The sequence below is a fragment of the Rhinolophus sinicus genome, linkage group LG03 (genome assembly GCF_036562045.2).
Source record: "Rhinolophus sinicus isolate RSC01 linkage group LG03, ASM3656204v1, whole genome shotgun sequence".
In the NCBI taxonomy this organism is placed as follows: Eukaryota; Metazoa; Chordata; class Mammalia; order Chiroptera; family Rhinolophidae; genus Rhinolophus; species Rhinolophus sinicus.
The window spans coordinates 198,853,412-198,867,035 of record NC_133753.1 but is presented as its reverse complement, the minus strand read 5'-3'; the positions used below and the strand labels follow the sequence as shown (position 1 = coordinate 198,867,035).

The window sequence follows — 13,624 nt, the reverse complement described above, 5'->3', positions numbered from 1 at the left end:
CCTGACCACACAGATCACAGCATTGCTGTTTATTCCAAGTATTGTGATAAAGCACAGAGGTCTCCTCTGGGCTGTGGCCTGAGCTGACCAGTGTCTAGAAGGACCCCTTCAGCTGCAGAGGGGACGGCAGACCCTCTGGGACCAAGGGCAGGGAGCCACTCAGGACTCTGGTGGCACGTTCCCAGGAGAAGTGCTTGGCCAGCGCAACGGTGGTGGTCAGACTGTAGGGCTGGAGTCTGGCTACACAGGGAGCCCACAGGGGAGCTCACAGGGCAAATGAAGGCTCGAGAGAGGCAGGGAGGACGGTGCCAGGTTGGCCTGGGCTGGCAGCCACCAAGGGGGTGTGGCTGGGGCCCAGGTTAAGCCCAGCAGGCCTGGGGGCCCCGCGGTGCTCCCTCTGGGCTGGGGAAGGGGTATTCCAGAGGGCGTGGAGCTGCGAGCGGAGCCAGTGGCCAGAACAACAACAGTGTCGAGCAAAATGTGGGCGGGTCCTTTCCCACATAGATTTTTATTGTTGGTGATGCTGAGCATGGACAGACAGACACTGAGAACACTGTGTTCTATGAGGAGCAGCGACGCTCCTCGGGGCCACACTGCAGACCGCCTCCAGCCTCCCCTGGGGCCACGGTCCACAGCGGGCTGGCCCACAGCCCCGTGCATTCCAGCGGCGACCGAGGCCAGCTGCGGGACGGCCACGCTTTGACTTAGTTTCTCGTAACAGCAACGGGGACAGCAGCAGACAGGTTTTCAGAACCAGCCCTGCATTCTGACAATTAGTTCTGATTCACTGTTAAATACGGTTTTAAAAAGCCATTCCCTAACATAGAAAGTGTGGTTATGGATGTGATGTGTGCCTGAGAGAAAGAAAATTCTGGCTGGTCTTGCTCCCAGGATCACAGCCAGGCTGAGCCTGGCAGGGTCTCCTGGATGCCTGCCTGCCTTGGGGTGCTGCCTGGTCAGGGCCCAGGGTGGGGATGCACTCCTGCTCACGAGAAGCACTTTCTCCCGTGGCCGTGGGTCAACGTCCAGGTGACAATGAGCTGACCGGGACCCACATCGGGCAGGAGTAGTGGCAGTCACACGGGTCCCATGGAGTCTGTTTCTCTCAGCTACAAGGAAATCGACAGCGTCCCCATCACACTCACCAGACCCCCACCCTGGGGGCTCTGAACAGACTGCTTGGGGGACGTGGCGACACAAGGCCCCCCACTCCATCGCCTTTTGCACGGTTTCTTCCATTTTGCCTTCTGTACAATTAGGCAAAATGTGACATTTAGCTTTTGTAATGAGAGCAAACTAATGACCCAGGAAGTGACTGAGCATGAGGCTCACAGTCACCTACAATCACGGTGCTTCTCGGCACACGGAGGGAGTGTGACCCGAGCCCTGGGCGGGGGCGGGGGCTGGGGCTGTACACAAACAGAACACGACGTTTTCTACTACGTTATACAGGACACAGGACAATGGCAGGTGCTGTCCCCACAGCGCATCACTGGTGTAAACATGGGAAGGCAGAGCCCCCGTGGGTCCCAGCAGTACAGGCACCGGGAGCAGCCGCCTCTCTCAGGCTCAGGTTTTTCATCGTGGTTGGCGTCTCTCCCTCGGCGAGCATGACGGCCGCCCAGGGCCTTCCTCCTCTGCTCCCCTCTACACCATGAGCCAGTGGCGCAGCTGCAAAGAAAAAGGGTTTTCAGAACTCAGAAGCCACCCCGGCTGGTAGCTGAGAGGGGCCTCAGCTGAGAGGACAGTGAGGTCGTGGCCGGGACGCTTAGGGGAATGGCCAGTGCCACGCCGGGGACCACAGACCTGGTGCCTGTGTAACCTCAGCTAAATGAGTCACCGCTTGACTAAGAGAAGTCGGGGACATGCGTGCAGTGAGGGGCCAGCACACAGTGGCATGACATCCGCTGCTGGCCTGACATACCCAGGGCTGGTCTCAGATCGCACTCCTGCCAGCACGCATGTCACCTGAGGCCCCCACCCCAGGCCCCGAAGGCCACTTTCCTGGGTCCTCTGATTTGTCCCAGTCACACACTGTGCCCTATAGTTCCCTCTCGCTTACGAGACCCAATGTGTGGGGAGCAGCCCTCATTCACCACTCAGGATGAACGAGACCGACAGGACGCCATTCAGTCTTTGGCAAATGTCACCACCTGTTATTATGCAGCTGGGAGCTCAGCCTATTTTTTATCACAAACCCTTTGTGACACTGAATGGCAAGAACTGTATTCTTTAAACATTTTCAGAACTAGAGCGGCAGGGCTGACTTCTGATCCAGCCACAGTGGGCTGGGGTCGCTCAGTGTACGGCTGCCTGGCACGGCTCAGACTCCCACCGACTAAAACCAGCTCAGCAGCAAGGAGCCCAGGAACACGGCACAACCTGCCCCAGTGATGCTGCGACTGGCAGGTTATGAGCCACTATGGCAGAAGTGTTAAAAGTGACAGACACAATGTACAATGATGCACATTTCACAAGAAACAGGCAGAGCAAATGCAACTTCCAGGGACAGAGCAAACGTGTAGCTGTCAGCCGAGTGGGGTGCAGTCAGGGAGCCACGCGATGGGGGTGGACGACAGCCTGTGGGAGGTTTACAGTCAGTGTCCTGCAGCCGTCAGAGCCCATGAGCCTCACAGGCTTCTGGTCAAGATGGAGGGTAAGGACCAAATCTGTTTTGCCGTCTGAAATAGCCCCAATGAACACACCTGCTCGTACATAGTAATGGGCTTTAAGACCCAGAACATCGGACGACACAGGAGAGTGACCCAGAGAGAGACAAACACAGGAGCCACCCCTGGCGGCCTCCAGGGAATCTCTAGGCTGCAGCGTTGGGGAGGGGAGCCGACTGGGGCCATGAACCCCAGGGCGGAGGGGATAAGTGCTGGGGAGACCAGGCACTGGAGTTTGCAAAGTGTCTGAGAGGACAGAACTGCATAGGGAGCCCAGGGGCCCCCGAGGTTCAGCTGAGGACACAGTGTGCACAAGACTATCAGGTGGGAGACAGAACCACCTGACAGGATTGGCGGGGACAGCCCTTGAAACGCACATGGTGGGCACCAAGCCTGTTCCCGACAGCCCGACTGGAGACTCCCTGGTTCGTGGGTGCAGGACTCACGAAGGTGTCGCTTCAGTAGTGGGAAATAGTAAGCTCGACACTAAATGCTGCTCTGCTGCAACCTAATGAATCTTAAAAAGCAAGTCCCCCAAAGGTCACACTGTCCCCAAGGAACTTAACAACGTCCCAGGAACAGAGCTCTAGAGTATTTTAAGGGATGCAAAGGTACCAGCGTCTAACAAGGCAAAACTCACAATGTGTGGAACCCAGTTAAACATCACCAGACATGCAAAAGAGCAGCAAAATTCAGCCCTAAAGAGAAGAGTCATCCAATGGAAACTGATCCAGAGCTGCCATCAATGAGCCAGTAAGGACGTTAAAACCATGATTATAACTGCACGCTATACACTCATGAAGTGGAGACAGGACAGCTTTAAAAAGACCCAAATTGAACTTCCAGAAATGAAAACTGCAATGTGTGAGACGATAAATATGCTGGATTATCAGATCGCACAATGTGGAGGAAAAAAATTAGTGAATGAAAATACAAAGCAACAGAAAGCACTCGAAATAGAACAAACACACAGAGGAAAGAATTAAAGTGGCCTAATAATACATGTGTAATCGGAGTCCTTGAAGGAGGTGGAGCAGAAAAACACTGAAGAAATGATAGCCCAGGGTGGCCAGATGGCTCAGTTGGTTGTAGCACGAGCTCTGAACAACACGGGTGCCGGTTCGATTCCCACATGGGCCAGTGAGCTGTGATCTCTGCAACTAGATTGAAGACAAAGAGCTGCCGCTGAGTTGCCAGAGGGGCAGTCAGATTGTTCAGCTGGTGAGAGTGTGAGCTCTCAACAAGGTTACTGGTTCAATTCCCGCATGGGATGGTGGGCTGCGTCCCCTGGACAATGACTTGGAGCTGATGGGCCCTGGAGAAACACTGTTCCCCAGTATTCCCCAATTAAAAACTATATATATATATATATATAATCATTAAATTTGAGGAATGTGAGGAACGGTTGCAATATAATTCTGAGGTTACCACTGTAGTTAAAAAAAAAAAAGAAATGACAGCCCACATTTGCTGAAAACGATACACTCGGAGCTCCAAGAGGCTTGATGAATGGTGGGTGTGAGAAGCAGGAAGAGGGGGAGGCGCACCAATTACACACGTGGAAAAGCACCCCCCAAGGATCTAGTCGCCAGTTTTTGTGCTGACAATGCCCTTTACAGAGCTAAACACAACTGAAACCAATGAGATGCAACAGAAATGACACTAAACAGGACAGGGACAGCTCCGACTGCTCACGACAGCGCTTACTTCAGGGGGCAGACAGGTGGGTGCATGCGAGTTACTGTCAAGGTGTGGTTTTCCCGAGGGAGTTCACAAGGCTTCATTTTGTTAGGTAAACAAACAACTAAGAAGTCGCTGTACCAAGGACGACAGTGTCGTCGTACAGCCGTGCGCCTCTCGTCTCCTGCCCTGTCCTTCCGTGACCGGCCTGAACTGCTCCAGGTCCCCCCGCCCACACTCGTCCCCCAGGGAGGTGTGCCAGCCCACCCATCAGGGCCTGTCCAGGTGCGGTGGCCCCGCCCACCGGCCCCGCCCTCACAGGGGCTCCGCCCACATGTCCCGCCCTCACAGGCCCCGCCCCGGTCCCGCCCTCACAGGGGCTCCGCCCACCTGTCCCGCCCCCGCACAGGGCCGCGCCCACAGGCCCCCCCCGCCCACCGGTCCCGCCCCCGCACAGGGCCCCGCCCAGAGGTCCCGTCCTCACACAGGGTCTGCTCACATGTCGTCGTCATACCCCCCCACCCCCCCCCAGGGCCCAGCAGGGCGGTCCGGCCCCCCCGCCTTGTCCTTCTCTCCGACTGGCTGCACCTGACACAGGTCGTCTGCTGCCCACCCTGCTCAGGACAGGGGTTCCCAGAAGGTGGTCCCAGGGAGTGTTTGCTGAATTAATAAAGGAGCCCCCCAGCTTTCCGAGGGCTGTGGTGCTCGCTCATTCTCCAGATCCGGCTGCATCCGCGCAGAGGGGCGGCGGGGACAGTGGCACATACTCACCGTGAACTGGCGCACCTCCCCACTGTCCACCAGCTCGCGCTCCTTCTCGGGCGTGATGGCGTAGGCCACTTTCTAGGAAAGGAGGAGAGTGTGGGCACCAGTGACCAGCCCCAAATCAGCACATGGTCCGCTGGGGGAGCTGACAGCCGGGTCCTCTGAGACCCTGGAGCAGAGTCCACGCAGGCTGAAAAGGCAGATGCTGGAGGGTCGTCTCCACATCAGCTTGCCGTGGACTCCAAGTGAAGGTGGGCAGCATGCAGGACCCCACCAGGCCCAGCCGGGCCGAGGGCCCCTGGAGCTCACACACCACGTGGGAGAGGAGGCCCTGGCTTTGTCACATTGAGTGCTGCAAGCCAGCCTTCCATCCACCACCTGCCTGAATGGCCCACGCCCCGGAGCCTGGACAAAGGGTGCTGCTGCCCTTGCTTGTCCCCCAGGCCCATCTCTCAGCAGCTGTTTGTCTGACTCTGAAGCCAGGTTTCCTTTCCAGTGTCACAGCCGAGGGGACCATCCCACAGCCCCACCTGTCTCAGCCACTGCGAGTTTATGTGGTTTCTGTACAGAGTTTGGGTGGCGGAGGTGAAAGGCCACTGGACCTGGCTGGTGGCCTGACGATTGGGCAGTGGGGCAGGGTGAGGGGCCCGTCTACACACGTACCTCCCGCAGGGACCCGGGCAAGCTGCAGAACTTGTAGGCTGCGTAGATAGGCACCATGGACATGGAGGACATGGCGATGGCCCAGCCCAGCGCGTTGGCCCACTCAGGGAAGACGTAGTCTCCGTAGTGCGGGGGCCTGAAGGTCACGACACTGACCACCACCACAAACTAAAACCGAGGGCACAGGTCAGGCGCGTGTAGAGAGGATGGAGTGGGCGTGTTAGGCTGGAGGGTCTGGAACTACAGCTCCAGACCCCCGGGGCCCACAAACGAGGGAACCGGGCAGCTGTCACGGGCGGCACTGGACAGGTGCACGTCCTCTCGGTTCTCAGTTTGACTAGCGGGAACTCCCTGAGCTGTCCTCGTCCCATCTGGGACACCTCACCTGTCTAGAGGTCACACACCCACAGCTGCAACATCTAGATGTAGTGAGATGGACATGTTGGGGACAGGCCTCAGGCTGCCAGATGGGGTGACACAAGTAGCCTCTGAGTGTTTGGGGGGCTCCGTGTGAAGCACCGTTTACGCAGGCGCCCACTCCTGCCCCCTCTGTCTCACTAGCCACCGGGCTGGCCCATGGCGTGGTCTGTGTGGCTGCCTGCCTGTCCCAGGCTGGCCCCACATGACCTCTGGGCCGACTGGGCAGGAAGAGGGCCGGGCATCAGGGGTCTGGTTCCTGCACAGCTCATGGGCTCTCTGCTTGGACCTGGACTTGGCCTTGATCAGCCACCTGGGCCACCTGTCCAGAGCCATGGGGTGTCAGGTACAGCCACCCAGCCCTGCTGCTGCAGCGTGGAGGAGACATGCACAGCCTGCAAATAGGCTGCGTGTCTATGTTCTAACAAAGCTGGAGCTGGTGGGCTTGGCCCGGATGGTAAAAGCCAGGCAGCTACTGGACATGCCTGGGGAGGACCCCCAAGGGCAGAGAGGTGACAGAATCCAGGTCACTCTGCCCTCGAGATTGAGTACTTGTCGCCCCTGAAAGTCCTCATAGCAGAAAGTCCACAATCTCCCTCCCTTGCTACCCCTCCTCCCAGGATGCACAGGGGCCTCAGGCTGAGGAGGGCACCTGGGATCCCAGGTGAGGTTTCTCAGTGGGGTTGGGGATGTCCCCAGGAGACTAGAGAGCACAGCAGGGACCAGCTTGCCCTCCCGGAGTCCTGCCGCCTGCCGACTCCACCTTGGAGACCCTGGTGCTAGGCAGCATGGAGCCCCCTCCCCCACCTCAAGCACCTTCACTCGCTTAAGTGGAAACCTGGCCACTGCTGGACCAGAGTGGGCGTGAGCGCTGGGGCACAGCAGGGACATGTGGCCAGCAGCCTTACCAGGAGGAAGCAGGGGCTGACAAACTTCCAGCACAGCCGCCAGTAGAGGCTGGGCCGCTGCCCGGTCATCTGCTTGATGTCGTCACTGAACTGCCGCACACCTGGGTGGGGGCAGCCGGGCAGGATGGTCAGCACAGCGCATTCCCGTACGAGCAGCAGCGAGGTCCTCTTGACACCCATGGCTGCCCAGGGGACCTCACGCTTGGCTGCCTCCTGCAGGGGGCAGCCCCACTCCAGACCACCCAGTGGTCTTATGACCAGGGGGTCCCCACACGTCCCCTGTGGTGACAGTGGGTGACGTTTGCTCCTACCCTGTTGATCGCTCAGGGAGATGTGTGGGGTCCCAGAAACTCTGCCTGACCGCCCTCCACCCTCCTCCCGCCTCAGCCCTCCTCCCCGTGTCCCACAGCTGCCCCTGCTTCCCCTCTGCAATCATTTTTTTCCAGTTAAAAAAACTGTGACAAAATGTATATAACATAAAATTTACCATCTTACCCATTGTAAGTGTCCAGTTCAGCAGCCTTAGGTGCATTCATACTGTTGTACACCATCACCTCCATCATCTCCAGAACTTTCTCATTTTCCCCGCTGTCCCCATTAGATACTGAGTCCCAACTCCGCCCCCAGTCCCTGGCACCCATCCTTCTATTTCCTGTCGTTATGAATTTGACAGCTCTAGGGACCTCACATAAGTGAACTCATACAGGATTGATCCTTTTGTGACTGGCTTATCTCACTGAGCACATGTTCTCAAGGTTCATCCATGTTGTAGAGGTGTCAGAATTTCTTCTTTTAAATACTCCATTATGCATACAATCATGATACTTGAAGGATGTGCAGAGTGACGTCCAGAGCTTCCACGGCCAGCCCTGAAGGACACCTGGCCCAGCGAGCTGAGTCAGCACCGTGACCCATTTCACAGAAGAGAAAACTGAGGAAGCAAGGTGGGTGGCTTGCCCTGCCAGTACGTGGGAAGGGATAAGGCTTCCTCCAGCTTTTTCTGTTGCTGACAAACGATACTCAGTCACTAGCCCAGGATGGGCAGGGGCTGTAGCTGCAGTTCAGTGCCAAGCCCCGTCTGGGGGCTGCCTGCTGACCAGCAGGTCCCCAGCCTCATGGGGCTCACAGCACTAACTTATGAACAAGCAGCTGGACGTGGGTGGGTCTGGGGCAGATCAGCAGTGACGTCCTTGAGGGCTCAGTTCTGTACCATTAGGAGCCTGACACATGAACCGGGTCACGTTGAAACATGATGGTTGGAGACAGCATTTGCTGGTCACACTCCCAAGGAGGGACAGGCTCAGCTCATTTCTCTGGTGTCTCGGTGCGGTGCTGGTCACCTGTTAGCTGGACCTCATGTCCACCAGCGTTCGTGTCCCCACATCCCATGATCCCATGAAACCATTCTTTCTCAAGAACCAATTAGGATATATGCACAGCATAACTGTGGCCACACTGGACGCCTCCAACCACAGTAAGGATCTGGGGTGCCATCCAGGCCAAATGTCTTCATTGGTCCAATGGAGTGATGGTTGCCAACCCCCCATCCTCTGTGATGCTGTGGTCATCACAATTTAAGCTTCCTGGAGCTCACGTGTCCCTTTTCAAGCCAGTGTTACCCAAATAAAGCCGCACAGCCATAAAGCGACAGGCTGCCAGCCCCGCTGGTCGCAGCCTCCCGCCTGCCAAAGCACACCAGCCCCCAGGGAGGTTTTGTTCTTACCGTAGAACCAGGCCACCCCGATGGCCTCGATGAGCACTCCAAAGAGGATGGACGTGCCGGCCGCGAAATGGTCCAGCAGCGTGAAGACATAGATGCCACCCTGGAATAGGAGGGGCCTGCTGAACTCAGGGTGCGCAGTGTGGCACGCCTGGCCCACGAAACCTGGCCCATGAAAGTGCTTCTCCCAAAACATAAACCTGGCCTGTGGATTCACTTTACAGACAGATACTGTTTCACTCCCTATAAAGTTCAGTTTGAGTCACTAAAATTCAGTCCACACACAGCTTCTTAGGGAGACGTCTAGTAAATGAAAATGACTTCTCTTCTCCTTTCCCAGGGCTCCTGATGTTATCAGAAATGAAAGCCACCAAATGGCAAGCTTGGCAGAGCCTCTGTGGGGAGGGGAGGTGACCCGGGCCCCCTGCACAGACCGGCCTCGCTCCAGCCCCACAAGTCCAGCAGGCAGGTGGCTGAGCCAAGGGCACGTCCCAGGGAGCTGTCCAGGTGCTGAAGTAACTGGAGGCAAAGTTCCATATGTGCCAAGGCCAGTACATGTGACCACAGCTTCCCTGAGTGTGACCACGGCTACCCTGAGTATGACCACAGCTACCCTAAGTGTGACCACAGCTTCCCTGAGTGTGACCACAGCTACTCTGTGTGACAGTGGCTACCCCGAGTGGGACTACAGTTTTGCTCGTATGGTCACAAGTCGAGGGTTGTTTGGGGGGTACCACCAACCCTCTTAGAAAGGCTGTGGCTGTGCAGCCTGACAGCACCGGCCACGCTGCCCAGCGCCGAGGACGCAGGACAGCCTCTGGCAAAGCTGAGCCTGTACGTACGTTGGTGACGCAGAAGAGGGAGAGCAGGAAGGTGGCCAGGACGATGAAGAGGGTGAAGAGCTCCCGGTGTCTGTGCAGCAGCTGGAACTCGTCGATGAGCCCGGTGATCACAGACTCCATGCCGCCCATCTGCAGCCAACACAGCAGGGGACACGCTGCAGGGAGCGCGGCGCACGCCCGACTGCCGCCTACACGTAAGTCCATGGATGTACACCCGGAAAATGGGCACGGAGTGAGAACCACATGGTGCCGAGGGTGCGAACGCCCTAAAGACAGGGCCGCCCTGGCGAGGGCTCCTCTCGTGACATGTCCATCGCTGAGAGACGACTGGGGTGGATGCTCTGTCCACCGGTGGTGATTTGCTCAGTCACCTTGAAGTCCTGGGTGGGCAGAAGTGCTATATGGCCAACACAATGCCATGTACTGCGTTGCCACAAAGGGCAGGTCTGCTGGACTTTTCTAAGCAAATCTCTCCCACAAGCACAGCTTAAGTCTATTCCCAGGGCGGACAGGCCTGGCCACTGGCTATGTCCTCACTGATGAAGGCTACCTGACTGGGTCTCGTCATGATGGGGTGTCGCCCACACAGCCCTGATTGCTTGGGGACCCTCTTAGTCCTGCTCTGTCGAGACCACCTCCCCCAGGAAGTGCTGTCATGGCTCCATCTACCCCAGACTGCCAGCCGAGGGCGTGACCTGGCTGGTGGGAGATGGAGGTGGAGGGTTATGGAGCATGGCCAGAGTTACGGGGAGGGACTCGTGGTTCTCTGCACTTCCCAGGAAACTCAGGTGAACAAGATGCCCATGGACAGTCATGGGACCCTGAGGTCTCAGCTGATGGTCACCAGCAGGCAAAGGGGAAGGAGGCTGAGGAAGGCCAGCAGGCCCAGGGCCTACCCTTCACCCCCAGAGCATAGCACACACATGTACACACCCACGCACAAGCACACACCCACATATACACACGCACACACCATGTACACACACACACCCACGCACATGCATGCACACCCACACCCACATATACATATGCACAGATCCAAGCACACACACACACGTACACACACCCACACATATATGCACGCACACACCCATGTACACACATGCCCACGCACATGCACGCACACACATGCACACACACCCACATATACGCACACACACACGTACACACACCCACGCACATGCATGCACACCCGCATATACACATGCACAATCCATGTACACACACACCCACATATACACACACACACACCCATGTACACACATGCATGCACACACAAACAGGCACACATGCATGTGCATGCACACACACACACATATGCACACCCATGCACATGTTGCAGGGTTGCACAAGACATTCAGTGGGCCCGGCCCGGGCTGCACTGGAGCTGTCTGTCACCTCACCCTGCATATGCATCCATTCCTCCCGGGGGCTAAGGGTCAGGGACAGTGACAAGTCATGAAGGGCCTGCCTTGATTCTGCATGGTCATATGGCCCGGTTTTCCTGTGCTGCTCTCTTGCTGTGTGTGTGTTTAGGGTCCATGGTGGCTCGGGCAGAGGGTGCAGCTGGTGCCCCCAAGTAAAAGAAGGGGTGAGCTGGTAGAAACACCCCATCCAGGAAGGGTCTCATGTAATCGTGGGGTCCCTCCCTGCCACCCACGTGGGGCTCTGTGCAAGTACAGACTTTGGGGGAGGACCCCACTGTCCGGCGGGGCCCCGGCACATGACGTGCTGTGGTCACTCACGGCGCTGTCGATCCCCAGGGCAAGCAGCATGGTGAAGAAAACCACGGCCCAGACCGAGGACAGTGGGAGTGTGGCGAGCGCCTCGGGGTAGATGATGAAAATCAGCCCAGGCCCTGAAAGCAGACCCCGGGTTGGCACCGAGCAGCTACTTCTTGCACCCTCACCGCACCCCCCAAGGCCAACTCAGCCCCTCAAGTGCCTCCAGACAGTGACAAAGCCTTTCCATAGCCAACTCATCTGTCCCCCTCCTGTGAATTCAGGGGACACCTGGCCCGGGACTCTAAAGAATGGGAACCCAGCATCAATGGGACACGGATTTGCCTGTACAATCCCCAGTGGTGCCACAGCCGTGCTCTTCCAATCGCTCCTGTCCCTGGCTGTGGGGATGCTGGGATAGGAGTGGGGAGGGGCTCTGGGGTCCTGCCTGGTCCCTAGACACACCTCAAGCCTCCGGGTTTGTTATTCCTGAGCAGGTTGCATACACGGTTCACGAGCAAGACATTGTAAATGTTTCTCTGTGCTGTGAATTATTCTAAGTACAACCTTTAAAAGCACATTTGCGAATGTTCTCTGGTGTGCGGCTAGAAAGAGTGTTACCTGCTCACAGGTGAGCACTCGTTGATCAGCCCCTTGCAACACCCGCAGGATGGGACTGCTGGGTCAGCACAGGCGCACGTGGGCAGCTGCACCTGCTCCTTATGCCCCCCAGGTGGGATCTAGGGGCACGCAACGGCTGGGGCTGGACCACGGGGCCCAACCAAGATGAGATGCAGTTGGGCCTCGAATAATCTCAAAGTAAAAATATTCCCACAGGATATTGGTAACTGACCATTTTCACGGTCAGCTTTAGTAGATGGGCACCTGTCGCTGACCGCAGAGCCTCTGCTTCCGGACAGAGAGGTGACTTACAGCTCTTCTGCTTCTGCTTGTCCGGGGCCGATGGGAAGGGGCAGTTACAATGTTTCTAGAGGATCAAAGCCAGAGCCTGGCCACCTCCCAGAGGCCACCTTCCGGCTCGCTGGCCCTGAGGCAGGCTGGGCTCTCTGAGTCCCGCCCTAAGGCAAGGGGCACCATGTCCGGTGTGGGGAGAGGGGCGGACCTTTGAGACACTGAAGTCTAAATGCTGTAAGCTAAGCCATTAACCTGGGGAGCGGTTCGTCAGATGGGTGGAACATAATGTCAACACCCTCACCTTCCGTTTCTGTACCTGAGTTAATATCTCACCCTGTTTCCTTGAGAATCAGAGTCATGAGTGACATTTACTTGGCTTGTCAGGCGAAGCACAGCAGACGCAGTGTTACTCTCAGGGGTTAACAACCTACTGGCGTTTATCACAAGAAGGACAGAAGGACGGGCTGCACAAATGCACGGGGCCGGCTGCACTGTGCCCCCCGCGCTTCACCTTTATTAGTCTTTCTCCGTGAGGAAAGGATATGGACTCGGAAACAGACGGAGGTTTTGCCCCGGCCCCTGCTGTGTCATCTCAGAGGGGTCCTTCGGGGCCTGTGGGCCTCTGCTTCCTACTTTCAAAGTGGGGGTCTGATGGGATGATGACGGCTGCCCCTGGCTGAGAGCTCAGGGCCCAGAAGGAGTTGGTCCTCTGCTCCCTCCTGACCCTCCCTGAAGAACCTCTCTGACTCAAGAGTAAAACACCCAGGAAAACTGGTCCGTAGACCCACGGGGCTCAGCAGCCTCCAGCAGAGCAGGCACTTCCAGCCACAGGAGAAGAGGAGTGAGGTCTGTGAACTGAGCCAGGGGACCTCCGGGGGAACCCTCACCGCTCAGGGGAGGGGTGCAGCCATCTTGGGAGACCCTGGAGCCTGGACTGACCCCATTCAGGGCTGCTTGGGCCCCGGTTTCCACCATGAACTAGAACCGAATAGACCCCCAAGTGCCCAGGGGCCTCAGCGATCAGATTCCCCCAAGGCACCCGCATCTGTGCCCAGCCACCGACTTCCCCTGCCTGGCACACTTCCTGCTGGGGACGAACCTGCTCCCGTCACCTGTGCCCACCCATCAACCCGCCAGCTCCCAGTGGGGGAGGGGCTGATGCAGATGTCACCTGGGCTGCAGCGGGCTCCCACGGGGACGCCTGCAGCCACTCAGGCCAGCCACTCACAGCAGCACAGATGCCTGCATCCTCCCATTTTACAGGAAACATGTCTTGAGAACTGGCCCGGGATAGGCAGAAGTGTGGGCCCACAGGCCTGCTGCA

The 13,624-nt window shown here is 57.5% G+C and overlaps 1 protein-coding gene across 2 annotated transcripts in view; it reads right to left on the bottom strand.

Annotated features, from left to right (window-relative positions):
* Positions 1-469: 469 nt before the first annotated feature.
* Positions 470-13,624, bottom strand: part of SLC6A3 (solute carrier family 6 member 3) — a 35,638-nt gene continuing 22,483 nt past the window's right edge. The window contains exons 9-15 of one of the 2 annotated variants that reach the window (XM_019744616.2): positions 11,410-11,522; positions 9,665-9,793; positions 8,826-8,925; positions 7,103-7,203; positions 5,778-5,945; positions 5,121-5,192; positions 470-1,671 (exon numbers count right to left, since the gene is read on the bottom strand). In XM_019744616.2, coding sequence (XP_019600175.1) covers positions 1,648-1,671; positions 5,121-5,192; positions 5,778-5,945; positions 7,103-7,203; positions 8,826-8,925; positions 9,665-9,793; positions 11,410-11,522 — 707 coding nt within the window. In that variant the 3' untranslated portion in view covers positions 470-1,647. The remainder of the gene's footprint in view (positions 1,672-5,120; positions 5,193-5,777; positions 5,946-7,102; positions 7,204-8,825; positions 8,926-9,664; positions 9,794-11,409; positions 11,523-13,624) is intronic. The other variant, XM_074329123.1, reaches the window with a different exon arrangement.